General features: G+C 38.3%; 1 protein-coding gene across 1 annotated transcript in view; it reads right to left on the bottom strand.

Moving 5' to 3' along the window:
- The window catches only part of gckr (glucokinase (hexokinase 4) regulator), a gene marked incomplete at both ends in the record, with an annotated part of 31,473 nt that extends 16,574 nt beyond the window's left edge, over nt 1-14,899 (bottom strand). The window contains 5 exons of the mRNA XM_079264137.1: nt 1,524-1,597; nt 1,791-1,859; nt 1,942-2,010; nt 2,091-2,240; nt 14,834-14,899. Coding sequence (XP_079120263.1) covers nt 1,524-1,597; nt 1,791-1,859; nt 1,942-2,010; nt 2,091-2,240; nt 14,834-14,899 — 428 coding nt within the window. The remainder of the gene's footprint in view (nt 1-1,523; nt 1,598-1,790; nt 1,860-1,941; nt 2,011-2,090; nt 2,241-14,833) is intronic.
- Between the last annotated feature and the right edge of the window lie 8,379 nt (nt 14,900-23,278).

The raw sequence follows: 23,278 nt of genomic DNA, 5'->3' as shown, positions 1-23,278 counted from the left end.
TAAAATAAAATGATACTGAAATAACCGCAAATAAATTGTAATTAAGGCAACATGTTCAATAAATCGCGATATTGATTTGAGGTCCATCTTTCTATATGCAGTCTCTGGCTCATACATAAGCATTACAGCAGGGGTGCCCAAGTCCGGTTCTCGAGATATACCATCCTGCTGTTTTTAGGTGCAACCCTTCTCCAACACACCTGAATCAAATAAATGGCTTGTTAGCAGGGATCTGCAGATGTTAATGACTTGCAGAAGAGGAATTCAGCTATTTGACTCAGCTGTGCTGGACAGGGGTTGCATCTAAAGGTTGCAGGATGGTAGATCTCAAGGACTGGACTTGGGCACCCCTGGTTTACAGCATCTAATGATTACCTGGCTAGCCAAGATATGCTTAAAAAATGGACTGATTTGAAATGAAAACATGAAACCTTAAAGTTAAAAGGATATTTGGATTTTGTGTTTAATATTTTGGTTGTTTTGTGGTAGACATTTATTGTAAATATGTTCCATCATCATTTATTTTTAACTAGTCACACATATACTGATATTTACACATCTTAAGAAATTCTGCAAGTGTTCCCTTTTCGATGACTCCCAAACTAATCAAATAGACTTTGCAGTTGTTGCGCTATATACTCATTACTCAAGCAAAGATCATAGACTGTATGTAAAAGTTGGACGGAGTCTCCATGACGTCACCTGTTGGTTTCTGAAGAGCTGAATGGAAGCTCATTAGACGTTCCCACCGCCGCCATCTTGGCCACGTCACGTGTGCTGTCTCTCTCAAAAAATACAAAAGTGGGCAAATAGGTGAAGCTTAAGGAGGGCTGTGGATGATCGACGTCTATCAATCTCTAACCCATTTGTAGCTAAAAGCTAACTGAGCTAACAGGAGCTAACCTGCTAACAAAGGTGAGTCGGCTAAATTTAAATCACGCCATTAACCGGCTGATAAACGTGGTTCTGCTACATTCTGATTTCTTGCAGCGAGATATTAGGTACCTGCCAATCAATAGGACACGCCCCTAGTTATGCCAAATTTCGAGATGAAATTACTTCTAAGCGGAGGAGTTAGAAAAAAATTCATTCCCCCCACAGTTGTCATGAAGGTAAACCTGACCTATTAACCCTAAAATGGATTTTTGAACCAGGCTGTAAACATGTTTATTTCTGCTGTGAAGTTGGTCTTTTTAACATGGGAGTCTATGGGGATTTTCTCTGTTTTGCAGCCAGCCCCTAGTGGATGAGGGGGGAACTACAGTTTTTGTCACTTTTACATAGGCTTCACTTTTTACTTTTTACCATAGGCAGGTTGCTGATTGGCAAAGCCCTAAAAATAGGCACAGGATACAAAAGGGTAAAAAATTTATACTTTTGTTCCTCATTTAATTTAATCTACGAGGAATATTTTGTGCTAACACAGTGCACAACATAATAGTAATTTTTCAAGAAAATGCAGTAACATCGGAAACAAGCTTATGCTGTGATGAAACCAGCAAACAATCCCAACCCAAACCCACCTGTCCCCTCCTGCAATGATGTACGAATAGACCAAACTGTGATTCAGCTGCCTCAGCGCTCTGTTGAAGCCGGACTAACAACACACAGTATACAAAAAGAACACAAACAAAATGTTAGAAGATTTTACCAAGAGATAACAAGCACTGCTCCAGTTTTTCCATTACTATTGTGAAACATTTAAGCAAGTACTGTGGAGCAGCTTCCTTCATCCTGGTATCCAGAAGACTGAAAAAAAAACACGGTGAGGATTTCTGGACAATTTTTACCGTGATGAAGAAAGCTAGTCGACCAGAAGTACCACAGCCGCTTAATACAACAAGGCTGTCCTGAGGATCCTGTTAAAAGAATAAACCAGTTTAACTTACGCCAGAGTGACCAGCAGAAACATACCAAAATATACAGCGACGGAAAGGTTACCTTCAGTATGACCTCCACCTTCTTAGCTACATCCATTAACACTTTCACCACCTGGTCGCTCATAAGTCTCTATGAATGACATTTAATGTAATCTCATGGCAGGTTATTTTACTTATTCAGGACGCACAATGCTAACAAAATGCCTTTACCTGATAGTTTGATGCTGATTCTTTTTTAAACATCTCTGCATCGCAGACCTGTAACATCCTCACAATGCTATTGGCTGAAGCTCTGTCGATGTCACACGTTAGAGGGTTTGACTTTTCTGTAACAGAAAGTGAAGGCTCGTAATCTGCGGACTGTGGGAAAAAAAACAGTTTAAATAATAGCGTTAAAATCACAGTATTTACCTAAAATTGGTCAATAACAATATCTCAGACAATCATGATGTCTTCGGCTAAACAATAAGTCATAGCCCCAGTGAAAGCCCTCCACTGTTCGCACAACTTGGCATAAAACATAGAGCAAAATTAAGCTTCTACAACTCGACAAGCAACCAGATGATTAAAAGTTATCCTAATCCCTTTTTAATCAGTTTGCGCACGCTAACCAGCTAGCTTGCCAATGGAAGTTTCTATAGACGTTAGCCTTAAGCTAACAACTGTTTTCATACATTCTTATGTGCAATTTTACAAAATTTCACTGAGACAATGGATGCTTTTCCAGTGGGATACAGATGTATTTTCTGTATTTCTGCTTAATTTTATAGTTTTCCTTTGTAAAAGTTTCAAAATGAATTCAGCCTTGGATCTTTAATAGGGAATTGTTATCTGCATGCCAAGCTAATCCAGCAGGCTAGATCACGCCAAACACACACAAGCAGGAGGAGAACACATGCATTACTTAGTGGGACCAGTCTGTGGCAGTGCTGGGTTGATAGATTTGATGCTGTGTTGATAGATCTGATGCTACTGATGCTACTGATGCTATTCTTTTTTAAAGAGTCACTATAAGTGCTGGGGACCAATGGTGGCAGATTTTCTTCCAGTATTTGCCCTGATTCACCTTTGTATGCTGCCTGATTGAGCCGTCTTTCGCAACACTTGATTCACTACTTTTTTAATCCAAAAATCAACATTTTGCACATTATATACTCTGCTTTGATCGTCCATGTTTCATTGTTCACTTGTTCAGCTAAGCTCAACTGTTAAAAACAAATTGAGGTGCAGTTAAAATCCATAATCGGACTGGATCATGTAATATTATGATATTACATTTTCTACCGTGATGAAAAGATTTACCAGCGAACTATATGATATTGCGCACCCCAACTCTGTAACTGAAAAGGCCATAGTCTGAAGCGCCATCGTATTCTTTTTTCTATTCTTTCTAATCCATATAAAAGACTATCCTTTCAATGATACAGAGGGGGGAAAAGAGAATGCATAAAACATACTCTAAATTATTATTTCTAAATAATTCCTTAATTATTTTACCTTTTTATGTTTACTTGATTACATCTCCCAAATATGATACACATCTGTATTTTGAATTACTTCTGATGTTACCTCTTAAAGACACCATGCCCTCTTAAACAATCATTTAATTTTTTTTAAAGGTGTTAAATACAGCAAGGAAGAATTGTATTTGTTATTTTTTCTTATTACAGTTCATTTTCATCTAAATGTTTGAATTTATTGTTGTATGACATTTGGTTAGTGACGAATTAAATACCTAAACAGCAATAAAGAAGAGATTGGTCTCACTGCTAATTTGTCTTAGCGATTTAATCCCATTGCAACCAATATAAACATAGAAAATAATTAATGTTATTTAATGAGACATCATCTTGTGCTTTTTGTTTATAAAAGACTGTTTAGCACATCCTAAATTATTTTTTATAACATAACTTGAAATAATGGACTTTTGTATAAAAACCAAATCACTTCTGGGCTGAGCCCCCTCATGTTTCAAAACCTTAAAAACGCCCATGTCTGTCCCTGTACTTCCTTTTCCGCACGAGGAAAGTCTCTGCTTTTCCTCCGCTAAACACACACTAAACTTGCTTTTAAAAAAAGACTCCCAAAAAAGTCAATATGTTTAAAAATCTACTTGCTTTCCCCGACTTAAGTTTTTAAAGCTATGTGGAAAAAATACGCTTTAGTTTCACTTTCAGTTTTAGCGCGTTTTCCTTTGTTTTGTTCGGACTTGCAACAGATCAATAAAAGTCTAATGTCGTAAATCCTCTTTAAAGATGACGGTATTTATTGTCATAGTAAGTCACAGCGTTTAAGCTTGCTTAGCACCTGTTTACTCGTCTGAATGTTGGCTAAGATAACCAAGTTCCTGTTATAGCTAACAGCTTTCAGGCCAAACATTTCCTACAAGTTTCCCCACATTCCTTTGACTTACTTCCCACTTCGTGGATTGACTTTCAGGTCCTTCCATTGTGCGCAAGTCTCTCCTCTTCTGCAGAAAGATGCTCGTGGGAAATATTCCTCTGGTGAACCTGGTTTGAAATTAAAGCTACAAGCACACTGCTATCTGTCTATCTGCAACAGCAAAGTCCACTTGTGGACCTTTGAGACAAAGGACTGAAGAGACAAATAAACTAACAAAGGACTCCAGACATCCTGAGAAGTTTCCATTAAAATAAATTAAAACACTTTATTATATGATAGAGGGAAACTGGAATTATATGTTGACATAAACACTTCTCCTTTTAATAGATGTGAATTATCTAATATTGATCTATAGTTTAATTATTTTATCATTTTAGATTTATTTTTATCTTTAGTTAACTAAAGATATTTAGCTAACTAGCTAGCTAACTAGTTATTTACACTTAGCTCTTGCAATAAAAATATTAATGCACACTATAAAATCTTGACTGTCCCTTAAAAGGCATAAAACATCAATATTATTAACAAACTATCACAGACTAATGTTCGAATCGACAGGAAAAAGTTAGGTATCGCTAATACCTATATGATGTAGGTATACCTATATATGTACCTATATATGTATATACTTATATAGCCTATATGTTCGCCCTGAATGGGTGAACCTATGAGTTTCCTCCATGGAGATGAATAAAGTATCTATGTATGTATGGATGGATGGATCTAACTCACTGTCTATCTATCTATCTATCTATCTATCTATCTATCTATCTATCTATCTATCTATCCATCTATCTATCTATCTATCTATCTATCCATCTATCTATCTATCTATCTATCAGACAGAACGATACAGGAAGTCAGATTGCTTACAGCCATCACTCTCCAGAATAACATAATTGACAAATAATTATTTCTAAAAATAAAGATATAAAATAATTACAATAGCTTTTTTTCTTTCTTTCAGGGGATTAGTAAAGAATGTCTTGTTTAAATTCATTTCATTTCAATTCCAACATGCTTTCCAAGGGATTCTGGGCAGTGTGGTAATATTTACACCACACCAGATTGTGGAGTCTGATACATTTCATCACTCCTCCAAACTCCCACCACAGTCTCTCATAACTGCCGGCTAACTGCTGTCAGTGACACAACGGCAGGGATATTTTTCACATCGTGTTTCATCAAGAAAGAAAAGGCTAATATTATTCGTCACTCCAAAACTCCTGTTCGATTTTTCTTCCGTAGAATTATTTTCTGAGTGCTGATGACCGTCTGTAGTGATGCATTTTGTATTACTCATAACCAACTAACACTGATTATTAATGATATCTGACATCTGAAGTACAGTTTGGTGTCAACCTTTCTGAGTCAGTGCGACACTAAAGCTGCATGTGGGTTGTGTGATAAGTCAAAAATCAGGATGTAGCTTCTTTACAAGTCGTTGCCTCCATCAGCCAGTATGCTCTGTATCAAACATACAGTTTTAATATGAAAGTAAATCTCATTTTAGTTTTCGCTCCATACATTTCTGTATGGGATGTATGGGGAGTGAGGGGAGTTAGGGGTGTGTGTATAGGGGAGTGTGATGGTGCATGAGTGAGTGGCAGGGTAGGAGTGTGTTTATGGGGGAGTGTGGTGGTGCATGTATGGTGGGGGGGTGGTATTGGGGAATGTGTAAACATGTGGGAGATTGGGGTGTGTGTATGAGGGAGTATTTGAGTGGTTGTAGTGGGCAGTGTGTATGAGTGTGGAGGCTGGCCGGTGGCGGCTCTCTGGTTTGAGCTCCTGGCATCATCACTCTTCTCTGAACACGTTCCACTCTATTTTCTGCATGTGACACAGTCACTGAGTCGTCTGCAGGTTTATTTACTAACAGCAGCTGGTTTTCTTTCTATTTGTTTGATTTAGCTTGTGAGTTCTAGGTTCTCCTGACAGTTGATAGCTTCATCCTCCCGCAGGGGGGACGTGACTTTAATGTGTATAAGTGTATGTATATGTGTATAAATAAGCAGGTGTGTTTGTGTGCTTTTGTATATGCAAATGTATGTTGATTGTTCTACTCTCTCCTTTTTTCTTTTTCTCTCTTTTTCTCTCCATGAGGTGTTTTTCTGTTTTCTCTTCTTCTCAATTCTCTTTCTATCCTTCCTTTATCCACTCCGATCAAACTTTGTAATACAAACGATTATTTTAAAATAAATGGAAAAAAAAAGAATCCAGAATATCAAGGGGAGCATTATATCTATAATGCTATATATATATATGCTATAATTTGCCCAGCAGAACACACCATCCAGATAATTATTCTGTTTACTCATATGCTGGACAAGCAAAGAAAATCATTCCTGTATCAATACTGCTGTATGTTAGCATCCGGTTCATAGGAATACAGCTACAGCTATATACTAGCATCCTTTGTATATGACGCAGATACAGCTATATGTTAGCATCGTTTGTGTATAAATACAACACCAGCTTTACATTTTTATAATTTGTTTAAGAATACAGCTATATATGCTAGCATCCATTTTGTAGGAATACAACTACAGCAATATACTAGCATTCTTTCTATTGGAATACAGCTATAGCTATATGTTAACATCGTTTGTATATAAATACAGCAACGGCTGTACATCTGTAATAATTGTATATAATTACAGCAATAGCTATATGCTAGCATCCTTTCTATAGGAATGCAACTAAAGCTATATGTTAGCATCGTTTGTGTAGAAATGCAGCAACAGCTATATATTTGTATCAATTGTTTAAGACTACAGCTACAGCTATATGCTAGCATCATTTCTATAGGACTACAGCTATAGACAAATGTCAGCATCCTTTGTGTAAATACAGCAACAGCTATACATATCTATTAGTTGTATATAATTACAGCAACACTGATATGCTAGCATCCTTTCTATAGGAATACAACTACCGCTATATGTTAGCATCATTTGTGTATAAATACAGTGACAGCTATACATTTGTATTGTTTAAGAATACAGCTAGAGTTATATGCTAGCATCCTTTCTGTAGCAATACAGCTACAGCTATATACTAGCATCCTTTCTATAGGAATACAGCTATAGATATATGTTAGCATCCTTTGTGTAAATACAGCAATGGCTATACATATCTATTAATTGTATATGAATACAGCAAAAGCGATATGCTAGCATCCTTTCTATAGGAATACAACTACAGCTATATGTTAGCATTGTTTGTATATAAATACAGCGACAGCTATACATTTATAGGAGAAATTATAGAGTACAAACACATGTAACAAAGCATCAAACTTCTGGCTACAGCTGTATTAATGTATGAGCTTCAGATTTAAGCCACTGGTGTATGCTGTATGTAAGCAACATTGTAAGTTAAGTTACTGGAAATACATTAATTGTGCAGCCTTATGATGCCCTTTAATATAAAATTACATTTTCTTTACTTCATAATCTTCTTTGCCATGAAATGAGGACTCATACGAACCAAAATAAAAACTAGAGATGCATTTCTCAGATTTCAATTGCATTTTAAATATATAATGGCTCTAAACAATAATGTTACTAACCCATACCCCAACTGCGTTCACATCTCAGTTCAGCTGACCGACTGATGAACAGTCGTTCTGTACTCTCAAATATTTTGTACACTTAGTTATTTCTGCAGATACTGATTTTAAGCTGTCAGCTAATGCTATGCTAGGTTAGCATAGCTACAGCAATGTTATTGCTGGCAAACAGTGTTAAAGTTTCTTTGCTAACTGAGAGGACAAGGAAGGTGCCCTCCACTCAATGGTACAACCTGATCTTTTATTATGACTAGAGATGTGACATTCATAAACGAATCAATTCTTTTGAACAGTTCTGTTAAATGACTGATGAGTCACAGTAGCAAACTATTTGTTTGAGATCCGTTTATTTTTACACACAAACTGCCCATGTTGTCTTTATGCAACATGGAAGTCTGATGTTCCCCATGCTCCAGTCACCTAAATGCATCGCAAAGCAGCTCTGGAGATAAAGGTAATGCAGCATTTAGCACCATGTTTGCAGCAACTACAATACCTCGAGGTAATTGTGTGATTCCAGAGAAACTGGACCTCATTTTGGTTTGGTCACATTATATTTAAAAAAGCAATATTACACATGAGCTTCATTTGGACACGCCCACTTTGCAGCTTCTGTATTTGAAGTAACCATGACTCAGCACTTCTGTGAACCTCTTCAGTTCTTTACAGCTTTATTTGTATGGAACTTACTTACAACAGCACCATCTCAAATCATTCCAGTAAATGTCATCAGTATTCATTCAAGTCAATTCATGTTGAATTATAGCCCGGCTAAGGAAAAGATTGCACTAAATCTTGACTTCAATTCAGTTCCCCATCCCGAGCAAGCTTAGGGTGACAGTGGAGAGGAAAGAGATGGGACAAACCTGCAGCAGGGAAGGTCGCCATCTGCCGTATTGGTGGAAAAGACAGAAAACATTGCTGGAAAACCCTTCAAGTGACTTTTTCATGACTGAGACAATGCAAGAGTGTCATCTAAACTAAATGTTGCTAATTTGAAGAATGTAAATTTAACACACTTGTTTTAACACATTGTTTCATAATTACCTCCACCAAGAAGGTGGCAAAATGAATCTTTATCAGCTTTTGTCTGTCTGTCTGTTAGCAACTTCATGCACAGAACCACACCGTTCCTTCTGAATGATGCAGCTGCAGACTTGTTGGCCAGGGAATTACAATGTCTGAATTCATACATAATGCAGGAAGAGGAGCTCGAGCTGAAAGTCTCTTGTTTGCTTCAAAACTCAGCTGTTGGAAACCGCTGGTAATTTCATTTCTAGTTTTCTACCTTCTCTTCCATCTCAATGCATTTAATCACTGTATTTGTTACGGTTTAAGAAGCCAGAACCCAAAACTCTGCCCAACAAGGGTGGTTAAACAAGTTTACTGAAATAAAGATGGTGTTGAAGGTGATCTTGCCTGGTCGTCAGGGGGTCTGGAACTCAAAAGAGAGAAGTGAGACCAGGGTTGAGATCATGATGGAGAGACCAAAAAATGAAAGTTTACCAAGAGATGGGGGAATAGGCAGTCTCAAATTGGTCCTCCAGAGCAGGAAAATCCACAATCTAGAATCACAAGGTTCAATGTTGGTCTCCTTTCTCAACAGGTCTCCCTGGCCAGGAGTAGCAGTTCCTTTTGTCTGTTGTCTTTCTGTCCTCTTCCCCCCACACAGCAGAGGCAGATGGCTGCCTGTCCTTGATCCGGGTTCTGCCGGCGGTTTCCTCCCTGTTAAAAGGGAGGTTTTCCTTATATAGGCTATTATGAATTGGCTTTCATTATGTTTCTTTTTCCTGTCTGTAAAGCATCTTGAGATGGCATTGCCGTGATTTGACGCTATATAATTAAAGTTGAATTAAATTGAAAGAGGCAGGGTCAGGATCTGGCAAGGTTCAACAAAAGGTGGTCAATTCTACCAACAAGGATACAGCAAAGACAGTGGTAGGGGACAGGCAGGGTCAAGACCAGGTTTTCTCTCAGTCAGGCACATGAACAACGCTGGAAGGCTGTGGAAAAGACAAACAATCTCACACTGGCCATATCTAGGGCAGTTTAAATAGAGGGCAGCATAGGCGAGGGTAATCAGCAAACAGGCAGGGTAAGAGTGCAGCTCAAATCATGACAGTATTACTCACAGAAAGTCTTCATTCATCGCCTGAAACCCGCGCTGACCCATGGCAGCGCATCATGAAAGACGCTGAGATGGCGGAGAGGCCGTAAACCTTCATACACCACTTGTTTTCAGTGTTGTTTATAATTCTCAACAAACATGAAAGTCGTTAATATTTCAGGGTCTTGGTAAGAAAAACCTGGAGGAGAAAGAAAGCGGCTCAGTACTGCTGCAGAAATACAGCTCTGCTGTTATTTACTGTTAAAACATGTTTGATGTTGCAGAAATCTTCACCACAGGTGATTTATAAAGATTCGCTCTTTTTGGGGGTCTTTGTGTAAAATTAACGTCACACAACGCATTACGACTGAAATGGGTATCAAACAGCGTCTGAATGGTGAACAAAATAAACATTAAACAACACCGCATGCCTTAAAAAGTACTTTTTATAGCCTTGGTTTATTCCCTTTCCAACACATAAAAGGTTACTTATAAAGGTCCTTAAATTCCTGAAGCGGTCAGGCTGGCATTTAAGAAGCAGTGTATTTTCTGCATTCAGCAACCAGTGATGCTGAATGACTGTATCTTTTCAAGACTTATAAAGGAACAGTTTTTTGTGTTTTATCACCTTTAATGGGAAATGATGTTATTAGCCTGAGTTACACTGGCTTGATGGCTCGACTCGAGGGCTCATCCATGAGACAAGAAGATGAAGGAATGATTAAACTTACCAAATAAAACCAAATACGTGGCTGTTACCAGAGAGTCCAAAGTCCGTCCTTGAAGGCCGCAGTCCTGCTGGTTTAGGATGTTTACTGGGTCAAAATGTGGTCAAAACGGGTAAAAATGCTTGAGAAAAAGCTGCCAAGGGGATCCATTTGATCTGAATCAGACATGTTGTAGCAGGGAAACATCTAAAGCCTGCAGGACTGTGGTCTTTGAAGACTGATTCTGGACACCCCAGGGTTACACTTTGCTTCGACTGAATACAGTTTACATCACGGTGAATCACAAAAGGGCATGCCTTGAAGCGTTCTGAATGTCAAAAGTGTTGTTTCTTCTCAGTAAATAAGACAAAGGTAGCATGGCAATACTAATGATGTTTGTTTAAGGTCACGTTAGAAATAAAGTTCGCAACAGATTCATATTCACCACCGTAGCTTGGTAAAAAAATGAAAAAATAAGTTTCACTTTTGCTCTTTCGTGCCTGACTTCATGCATCACATTTCTTTATCCCAGCTTAAACCCATCAAGTCATGTCTTCTAACCGCACATTTAAACAGTTTGAGATGTATTTTGCTCAGTTATCAGTGAGGACCTGACGTGTCCATGGTGTATGCATCTCACCCAATGATTACTGGGATAGGCTCCAGCTTCCCACAACCCTGAATTGGAGCAGCTGGTTAAGAAAATGGATGGACGTCTCAGTGAAGACCACCGTTTTCGCCTCCAGCTGACCAAAAATGCTCATCCCTGCAGGAAATGCTTGATTCCACATTAGTTTCCTGCTAGATTTCCTGTTGATCTTAGAATATTTGAAGTTTATTTTATGGAATGCCCCTTGAGACGTACCCTCTCGTTTTCGAGGGGTCCAAAAATATAAAACAGTACATTATAATCAACTATTACACAAATTATACGCAAAACAATATTTAAGATACAGACAAAACAAGACAAGACAAACTTGCTCACTGCTACACCTCTCCACACTCCTCAGACACTCAGACAGATGTAAGACACAAAAATTACACAGCTAGGGATGTCAGAATCAGGGATTATTGAACGTGTCACAGAATTGCATAAAAAAGTCAATAATGTAAAGAGAAATATGAGAATAAATTATGTTTACTCATTTTTTTTTCTTGTTTACTTACATTGGTTTCCCCACGACACAGTCGTGACATACCTAGGGATTACAGTTGAACAGCATTACAACAATGATAACAAAAATAAACACAATAATAAATAAATAAATACCTGAAAAAGGAGTATTTCAATAGTTTTTCAATCTCGAACAGAATAATGTATTAGAACTAGAAACATTGATAAGAAGTTTTAAGATGAACAGATAAAGATGACTTATTAAATAAACGATGTTAAGGATCTTAAGTATGTATGTAAAATCTTAATATTTAAAGCATTAAATGTCTTTTTGCTCTCTTAAACACTGTTTAAGTCCTTTAATATGAACACTTACCGGCAGCTGTATAACAGTTGTAGCTGGAAGAGCCGTCTTCTTCTAATCAGAAGGTTGTGGATCAATTCTAGGCTTCATTGACCACATGCCAAAGTGTCCTTGAGCACAACACTGAATCCCTCCCTGCACTACGATTGTGAATGGCTGAATGTGACATGCAGTGTAAAGTGCTTCGAGTGGTCCCTGGGAAAGCGCTGTATAAAGCCATTAACAGTAAGTTACTGTAAAAATGTTATATCTTATTATTATAACCATAATTCTATTTGCAGTGTCATTCCTGTAATCTGTGTTACAGTTTTGTTACCGGATTTAATTTGCATTATCATTATTGTATTTCCCTTTATAGTATCATCACCACAATAAATTTTACAGCATCTTTACTGTTTCATTTTTTTACAGTATCAGTATTGTATTTTCCTTCTCAGTATCATTACAAGAATTAATCATGGGGTGTATTACAGCCCGGCTCGGAGACAGGGAGGCAGGCACAAAGTGGTTTTACTACAAAAATTAACTTTATGAAAGAAACGTAAGTAAAACATGTGAATGGAGGCGGTGCATGGATGCATAGGATGTATCTGTAAACCAAACCAAACCAAAAGGTGCTGCGCCTGCATCGAACCAGGTGATCTCCCACTGAGCTCAGACTGGTGGAACCATTAAGGAGTGGGACAACACATCAGACCCAGGTGTGACTCATGCCGCTGACTGGACAGCACATGCAAAGATTTAAGCAGAAAGTTGTGGCAGAGGCGTCACAGGTATCATTGACATAATCCTACAGTAATAACCATATTATTACTAAAATTTGTTACCTGATAACATTTATGAATAGTCATTACTGTACATTAGTTTATAGTTTACAAAAGCTATTTTGAAAGTATCAGAGGCATCATTTAATTTACCGTATCATTTCTGTCATATATTTTACAGTTTTGTTGTCGGATTGCATTTACATCATTATTGTATTTCCCTCCATAGTATGGTCACATAAATTTAGTTTAATGTATAATTTTCATCATTTTATTCACAGTATAATTATCATTTTTCCTCTTAATTATTATTATTTTTTTTTTTTTTTGTATTTTCTTGCACTGCATCATCACCAGAATTAAATTTACAGTATCAATGCTATATTTAATTTGGGGTATCATTACACTATTTTCTGCATGAATTTTATTTTATTTTATTTTATTTTATTTTATTTTATTTTATTTTGTTTTGTTGGTGGTCTGACTGCTGTGTTGTGCCAAACAAATTTGCTTTGCCAAGTGGAGCTTTATGTGTATAAGGTCTGTATTATTTATTTAAGTATTATTCTTTCATTTGACTATCGTTGAATTTACATATTAATGCTGGACAAGTGGTTTAGGAGGGAAAGAAAGGAGAAAGTAAATGTGGAATAAATAGAAAATGAGTGAAGAGAGAAAAAAGGGACGAGAATAAACCAGATAGACTGAGAAATCAACATGATGTCCAGTCAGACAACCAGCTGGTACACCTGCAAGGAAGCTGCAACATTGATAAAGACAGGAAAACCAATAAGTGTCAGAAGAACTTAAAGCAAAGACAAGCTGAGGAAGAAAGAAAGAGTGAAAATGTTGATGATCTGAGCACTTTCAGGCTTTATTCACAGGCTTCAAGTTCCCAGTTGTTCTTCCTGCTGTGGTCACATCATCTTTAGCTGTATGGAGCGACTCATTTTGGCGTTATTTCTGTCGGTGTATTTCCAGCAGGCTGTGTAACGTTAGCGCATCTGATACTCCTCAGTCAAATGCACAGTGGTTGCTTAACCCATAAAGACCCATCAAAATATATTAACGATAAACAAGGTTTGTATTTATCCTTTAACTAAATGTAAAAATCTTTAAAAAGTACCAAATTTATTGAGGCATATTTACCATTTATCATGTGACATGTCAAATTTTTTTACAGTGTAATCTTCTGTTTTCTGGTGTCCTTTAAGCAGAAGACAAAAATCAGATTGTATTTTATAGGATTTTGAGTTAAGTTTGTACCATAAAGTGATGCCACGTGTCTCAGAAACTGCATGTATGATATATGTCACGCTGGGTTCTCATGAGTTAAACATCCTCTTTCCAACTGCGAGCAAATAATCACATTTCAGCTCATTTAGGAAGCAAATCTTAACTGGAACTTCTCTCTTTTGTCTTTAGTCACATCTGCATCCCATCAGGCTTCGTCTTCGTCGCAGCCTGATTAAAACTCATTTTGTGTCTTTGTTGTTTCCGTTAACTCAGATCAAGGTCATCGTTTTGATCAAACCAAGTTCAGTGCTGATGTAGCTGCAGCCTTGTTTGCCTTCCTGAACAGCAGAAGCAAATAATCAGCATCGTAGATCTGAAGCCCTCAGGCATTTTTACTAATTCATTTGGATAAATACTGTGCAGTGGAGGGTGGGACTGCAGCTGCAACTTATCCTGTACCCTACATATGTGTCCTGCATTTGCATTTTTTCATGAATTTTCTGGAAACAGAGCCCAGTGTTTCCTGAAAACAGAACCAATATTGAACAATTTAATGTAGAAAATCAGGAAGAAACATTCATAGCTCTGCTGACACATGCAGACACGTGCATCTGCAGGCTGTGGACGATTGAACGGGGATTGTGACGCTTGGGGAAATATCCCGTGCTGGACATACATTTCTCAGACTTCGACGGCTCCACGACCATCGACTCCTTTTCTCCTGTCCTTCGGCAGCACAGCCAGGGTCGTCATGACAACAGAGGCTAATCTCCAGTGGACAGAGAGAGAGAAAGTGCAAGAGCTTGCACAGAAACGTGCCTCTGAGAATGAGGAAAGATGGTGTGTGTTTGTGTGTGATAAATAAATGCAGATACACTGTTAAAAAAATCTTTATTATTGCAAGTTTCTGTATTTAACATTTTTCTCCCTGGGTGATTGAAACATGATAGTCAGATTGCAATTTTTCATTTTCAATATAACATTAACAATAAGTAGATGAAAATACATAAACTATCAATTTAAAGAAGGAAAATTTACTACTGTGTATTGTCAATTTGATCATAACTTCCCTAAAATCTAAATTTACGTTTATTACCATTAATACCCTGCTGTTGGTTATACCTGTACTGTGGATTTATTAATACCTTCACAGTTTTTTCAGGTTTTATTTTACAGACTTTGTCCTGTATCATTGAAATATAGAGAAGTACCAGCAAAAGGCTGCAAATTTATATGTCTAATCTCAAATAACAATTTTTTAAAAAATGCCACTAAAAATTGATGATTTTAATTCACTAAAAAATACGACCATAATATGTTTTTGAACTGACAATAATTTTCCAAAAAATGTAATAAAAAAAATCAATAGACATATATAACAGTTTTCCATCATGATACAGTAAAAAAAAAAAAGGAAAAGGTAACTATATTTCTATACATTTAGTTAAAGGACACAATAAAGGGTTCAAATTTAAAACAATGTAAATTTCTTCTTGTTATTTTTTTGGTTAAACTTCAAACAGTTAATACTATTGACAGCATGTTGGTTAAAGCCATTAATGTGGATTTAAAATACATCTTCTGGCTTTATTCCTGCCATAAAGGACCATTATTTTAGATCATTTCTGCCTACTAGTGGCTCTTTGGCTGCTCCTGATCGGACATTACTGTGAAGAAACGGTCTGAATAAATCAGCCATCGTGTAAAACCTCACATAAGAGCAGAGATGCAATGACAGCAGCCCTTCAGGACCTGATCTACACCTCCTGAATGAACTTTCACAACAAATGAAGCCACCAAGAGAAGCAGAAGTACTTCCACATGCTATCTTGTAAAGTTGAGGTTGCTGGAGGACTTCTGCAATTTCAGCTCTGAATGTTATATTTCTCAGCATTGCATTGATTAGAAGTTAAGGAATAATTTTTTATAACGTTTGTACATCTATTCACATCTTTTGCAAAATTACTATCTATGTTGTTATTTATTTACTTTTCATTTTTGAAAGATTTTAATTGAACTGTAAACAGTGTAGATAAATAAATACCAGTTCATCTAAAGAAAGAGTTTTTTCTCCACCCCTAGTTACCCCCACCAAGAACGGGGTGGCAGAAAGTTGTTGCCAGCATTTATCTGTCGAATTGTGTAGTAGTTTACGCTAAAACTCCAGGAGGGATATTTATTTAGGTTTTCTGAGAACTGGTGTTGGTCCAAAACCAGTTAGACCTTGTGTTGGCTTTGACCAGGATTAGCCGAATTTTGCCTCATTGTGAGATAAAAAAATTAAAAAAAACATTTTCTGTATAACTGCATGTAACTCCACAATAAATGGTGAGAAAATCCAAGTTCCCAACAGGTTTTCCAAGATATCAAGGATTGATGTGGATCCCGGGAACATTGTGGATACCACCATCCAGAACAGGACAACATTCTAGATTCCACCATCCGGAACAGAAATAACGTTCAATAGTTCAATATAAATAGGAACAACATTCTGGATGCTACCATCCCGAATACGAATAATGTTCTGGGTACTACCATCCAGAACAGGAACAACATTCTGGATACTACCATCCAGAACAGGAACAACATTCTGGATACTACCATCCATAACAGGACAACATTCTGGATACCACCATCCAGAATAGGAACAACTTTCTGGATGCTACCATCCCGAATGCGAATAATGTTCTGGATACTACCGTTCAGAACAGGTACAACATTCTAGATTCCACCATCCGGAACAGAAATAACGTTCAATAGTTCAATATAAATAGGAACAACATTCTGGATGCTACCATCCCGAATACGAATAATGTTCTGGATACTACCGTTCAGAACAGGTACAACATTCTGGATACTACCATCCAGAACAGGTACAACATTCTGGATACTACCATCCCGGACACGAATAACATTCTGGATACTACCATCCAGAACAGATACAACATTCTGGATACTACCATCCAGAACAGGTACAACATTCTGGATACTACCATCCCGAATACGAATAACGTTCTGGATACTACCGTTCAGAACAGGAACAACATTCTGGATACTACCATCCAGAACAGGTACAACATTCTGGATACTACCATCCAGAACAGGTACAACATTCTGGATACTACCATCCAGAATAGGAACAACATTCTGGATACTACCATCCCGAACAAGAATAACGTTCTGGGTACTACCAGAATCTGACAGTGGATCCGTTTAAGATGAATTTAGGACTACAACATCGACTGGAAACCACTGTATAGTAGAAATAAGCTGCTTGGTGGAGGTCTGTGTGCTCACTGTGCTTTTCTAGTTAAAATCTGGTGATCTAGCAGAGTTTAGGCGTTAAATAATAAAGATATCATGTAAAAGTGAAGTAACAAGATGTTTACTTGAGTATTTTTTTGACATCCCAGCTGAAATGTACTGTTTGTCTTTTTGTTTTGTTTGCTTTTTACAGTGTACAGTGTGTATGTAAGAATATTTTTGTGCATGTAGGAAAAAAAAGTATGTGCTTGTTTGACGGCTGTCTCTTGCACATCTGAGCACCTTTTTCAGCTTTAGAAAGGAATCATAAAAGCCATACTTTCATCCTGTGTCTTCACTTTGCTTCTGGGACTACAGTCCACATTTTCCTTCTTCTGACCTTCAAAAGTGTGGATTTGCACCCTAATAATGCTGCTTGGTTTCTCAAATTATACTCCTTATTTATTTGCCTTTTTTTCCCCTGTGACAGTAAGTCACATGTTCCTGTCTGAGAGAGATTCCATTTTTCCTCCTCTGTGTCCGACACATCCTTTCCATCCCTCCAACAATTCCTTAATTTCCCTCTTTCTTGTTCTCTTCCAGTCAAACAGCTCCATTCCTGCCCGTACCCTCCTTTCATCGCCCATCCCTCTTTCCCTGTCCATCCCAAATCCATGCCTGTGTTGCCCAGCAGGAATCAAACACACAGTGTCATGGCTGATTAGATTGGCACACATGAGGCTGTCAGCCCACTGAAGGGAATGATGGAGGGATGCGAGGGCAGCGTGATGGAGGGGTGGTGAGGTGGGGAGCGCATATGGAGGGAAAAAATGAGATGATAATTGATGGAGCAATGACGGGCAGATTTAATCTGTTTTTTCTCTTTCTGTCCGGCTGTAGAATGAAGGAACACAATGTTTTAACTGGAAGCCAATCGCTGTGTTCCTTTCCAGCACAAGCTTGCGAAGCGCACGTGCAGATGTGTGTTCTGGTTTGAAGTTATCTGAAAGAGAGCGGACTGACAGTGTGTGTGAGAGAAAGTGGTCAGTGATGGGAAATCCAGCTCTTTTCAAAGAGCCGGTTCTTTCGACTCCCACGCGGTTCTTATGCAGAATCAGTCATATTTTCTGTTTTAGTTTTAGTTTAGTTTTAGTATGTTCTAGTTTAGTTTAGCATTTTATGAATGGTTGAGCAAATTTTTATTTAGTGTTTAGAAAATATGGGTAATTTTTTACATCAGTGTCTGAACAACATGAAGCTCAAGACTTATTCCCTGGTTAAAGATACACTACTTAACTTTTTACTACTTAACTGGATTTTTGTACCAGGCTGTAAACATGTTTATTTCTGCTGTGAAGTTGGTCTTTTTAACATGGGAGTCTATCAGGATTTGCTCTGTTTTGGAGCCCCTGGTGGATGAAGGGGGAACTGCAGTTTTATGCACTTCCACATTGGCATCACTTTTGCTTGGTTTTTCCTCTACAGCAACTGTGCGGCTGAGACAGCGGCAAATCTACCAGGTTTCACTTCCCCCCCTCTTCGGCAGCAGATTCCTAGTCTTAGTGTGGGACCATTGATGAAGGATAGTTTTGGGAGAAAAGGGCATTTTGTGTAATTTCTTTTCATCTGTGGATACTTTTTCCCAGCGGTCTCCAAAGACATCCTTCTGATTACTGATTCCTTCAACCTGTGCCCCTCTGTATTTTAGCAACAAGCCCAGGACTACTTATTGCCAGATTGTCAGAATTCTCTGCTTGTCTCCAGCCTTGTTAAATCAAAATTGACATCTATCAAACTCCAACCCACTTGTAGCTCTGGGTTAGCTCCACCCTAGCTGAGCTCACCCAGAGCTAATGGGAGGTAACTGGCTAACAGAAATAGTCAAGCTAATGCTAAATCATACTGACTAAAAATTGTGGTTGTGTGACACTCCGCCTTCTTGCAACGGGATATTGTGTACCTGTCAATCAAAAGCTAAATCAATTAGAGCTAAAATGATTTTTTGAACCAGGCTGTAAACATCTTTATTTCTGCTGTAAAGTTGGTCTTTTAAACATGGGAGTCTATAGAACTTTTTGGAACTCTGCATTGTAGCAACTTCCACAGTAGCTACTGAGGCAACGGCTAGGTATATTTGCTTGACGCACTGTTGGCTTCTCCCAATGATGCACATAGGCCACATATTTGGTAGGCTCATTTATTCATGAACCGGGTTGCATCCACAGCCTGACGTTCTGTGTGATATGTAATTTACACAGTATGATGAGAGGCTGATGTGCTGACGTGCTGACGTTGCGGTAACGTATTGTGTCATTTCCTGTTTCCCTAGCATGGGTCACTGCGGATTGCTATGAGCCATTGGCTCCTTTAACTTCTTTCTAACTTCTATGTATTGTTAACCAACCACTCACTTCAGCGCACAATATCTTCCCAAAACACTATTCTATATATTGCATTTATTTTTCTTTGGCTTTCTGTTTACTTGACTTAAACAGCTCAAGCACTCCGTTTTAGCATGGCTCCTAGCTCTCTTCCCACACCCCGGTCCCCTGCCTTTTCTTGCTCGGTGTGTCTGATGTTTAGCTACTCCTCCACCTCCTTTAGTGATAACGGTAGGTGTATTAAGTGTAGATGCTTAGCAGCTTTGGAGGCGAGGCTCTGTGAGTTAGAAGCCCAGCTCCGCACTCAGTTAGGGAAGGGTTAGTTAGCAAGCCCCCATTAGCCAGTGCGGAGCTACCAGCCAGGGCAGCCAGGGCAGCTAGCCCACCTAGCGGTCCCTCAGCAGTTCCCGCGCAGCCGGGAGCCGAGGCGGGCTGGACGACGGTCAGACGGAAGCGTAGCCCCAAACCAAAACCCACTGGCCACCACCGATCTGTTAACATTTCTAACAGATTTTCCCCACTTGGCGACACACCCGCTGAGGCAGAAACCCTGATTATAGGTAGTTCCATAGTCAGAAACGTGGCACTAGAGACACCGGGGACCATAGTCAAATGCATTCCTGGGGCCTCAGCGGGCGACGTCGAATTGTATTTGAAACTGCTGGCTAAGGCTAAACGTAAATACCGTAAGATTGTAATTCACGTCGGCGGTAACGACACCCGGTTACGCCAATCGGAGGTCACTAAAATTAATGTTGCTTCGGTGTGTAACTTTGCCAAGAGCATGTCGGACTCCGTAGTTTTATCTGGTTCCTTGCCAAATTTAATCAGCGATGACATGTTTAGCCGCATGTCATCCTTCAACCGCTGGTTGTCTAGGTGGTGTCCCGATAACAACGTGGGTTTTATAGATAATTGGAGCGCTTTTTGGGGAAAGCCTAGTCTTATTAGGAGAGATGGCATCCATCCCACGTTGGATGGAGCCGCTCTCTTATCTAGCAATATGGACTCTTTTATTAGTCAGCTAAATTGACAACTCAGGGTTGGGACCAGGAGGCAGAATTGTAGTCCTACACACTTTTCTGCAGCTTCCCACCTGCCGCCGCCCACCCAAAACCCCATTCTGACCTTATACAACTCCCCAGCAGTAAGAATTAAACAACACAAAAACACTTTTGGGGTTAATTGTGAAAACCTCATAAAAATAAAAACAATGGATCTAATAAAATCTGAAAATAAGACAATAAAGTGTGGCCTACTGAATATCAGATCCCTCCCAAATAAGTCTTTATTAGTCAATGACTTGATAGGTGATCACCACATTGATTTATTCTGTCTTACGGAAACCTGGTTACAGCAAGAGGATTATGTTAGTATTAATGAAGCTACGCCAGCTAACTATTTAAACTTTCACATTCCTAGAACTACAGGCAGAGGAGGAGGTGTTGCAGCTATTTTTCAGTCAGAATTTTTAATTAATCCTAAGCACAAAACTAACTATAAATCCTTTGAATTCCTGACATTAAATTTATCTCATCCAAAATGGAATTCAGAGAAACCGCTCCTTTTAGCATTAGTGTATCGCCCACCTGGACCTTACTCCGAGTTTCTGACCGAATTCTCTGATCTCTTGTCTGAGTTAGTGCTGACTACTGATAAAGTCATTGTACTAGGTGATTTTAATATTCATGTTGACGATGAAAATGATAGTTTAAACATTTCCTTTAGTGCTATTCTAAACTCAATTGGGTTTTCACAAAGTGTTAATGGTGCCTCTCACTCTCATGGTCATACCCTTGATCTTGTTCTAACATATGGTATTGAGACTGATAAGCTCAAAGTATTTCCTCAAAACCCTGTCTTGTCCGATCACTTCTCATCAACCTTTGAATTCACTTTATTTGATTACTCACTGACCAAAAATAAATTCTACTATAGTAGATGTTTATCAGACAATAATATTACAAAATTTAAACAATCAATTGAATCAATTTTTTCACCTCTACCATGTGTTAATATGACTGAGAGTCCCCCTTTAAGCCTTACTCTTGCTCAGATTGATCAACATGCTGATACTATAATAGCTTCAATGCGTACAACCTTGGATAATGTTGCTCCCCTAAAGAAGAAGAAATTAGGTAAGATTATGAAGGCTCCCTGGTTTAATTCCCAGCTTCGAGCTCTAAAACAGGCATCAAGGCGTTTGGAAAACAAATGGCGATCATCAGGAGTCTCGCTTAACCTGGAAAGAAAGTTTAATTGTATACAAAAAAGCCTTACGTAAGGCAAGAACAGCTTATTATTCATGATTGATAGAGGAAAACAAAAACAACCCTCGGTTTCTTTTCAGCACCGTAGCTAGGCTTACTAGGAGCCGGAGCGCTGTGGAGCCATGTATTCCTTTCTCACTTAGCTGTGATGATTTCATGTATTTTTTCAGGAATAAAATTGATACTATTAGAGATCAAATCCACAATATTCTTCCTTCTACCTATAATGTTGAGCCTGTTGTGGTCTCTGAAGCATCCTTAGAACCAGGATCTGACTTGTGTCTAAATAGTTTCTGTCCTGTCCAACCCTCTGAATTAACTAAAATAATAGCTTCATCTAAACCATCCACCTGTATCTTAGACCCTCTCCCAACGAGCCTCTTTAAGGACATTTTCCCTTTAATTAATACATCACTACTAAATCTTATCAATATGTCTTTAGTGACAGGATATGTACCACAATCATTTAAAACTGCTGTAATCAAGGCTTTACTTAAAAAGCAATCTCTGGATCCAGAGGTGATAGCAAATTATAGACCTATATCTAATCTCCCGTTTATGTCCAAAATTCTGGAGAAAATAGTTTCAGCTCAGCTACATGCCCACCTGAGCAGAAATAATTTATGCGAAGAGTTTCAGTCAGGATTTAGAGCTCATCATAGCACTGAGAAGGCATTGGTGAAAGTTACTAATGACCTTCTTATGGCCTCAGACAAAGGACTTGTGTCCGTACTTATCTTGCTTGATCTTAGTGCTGCATTTGATACAGTCGATCACAAAATTCTGTTACAAAGACTAGAACAGGTGATTGGAATTACAGGTATAGCGTTAAGCTGGTTTAAATAATATTTATCTGATAGACTTCAGTTTGTTCATGTAAATGACAAGTCCTCCTCCCAAACTACAGTAAGTCATGGAGTTCCTCAAGGTTCTGTACTTGGACCAATACTCTTCACGCTATATATGCTCCCTTTAGGCAAAATTATTAGACAGCATGGAATAAACTTTCATTGTTATGCAGATGATACTCAAATATACTTATCCTTTAAACCGGATGAAACAAATCAGCCCAATAGGCTACAAAATTGTCTCATAGACATAAAGACTTGGATGTCTAGAAATGTTCTCCTCTTAAACTCAGATAAGACTGAAGTAATTCTCGTTGGATGTGAAAAATTCAGAGCTAAATTTTCCAGTTTTGTAATGAACCTGGATGGCATTACTTTAGCTTCCAGTGC

The sequence above is a fragment of the Telmatherina bonti genome, assembly GCF_933228915.1.
Source record: "Telmatherina bonti genome assembly, chromosome: 24".
Classification (NCBI taxonomy): Eukaryota; Metazoa; Chordata; class Actinopteri; order Atheriniformes; family Telmatherinidae; genus Telmatherina; species Telmatherina bonti.
Note: the sequence above shows the minus strand (reverse complement) of the source record. Positions and strands in the feature narration are given on the sequence as shown.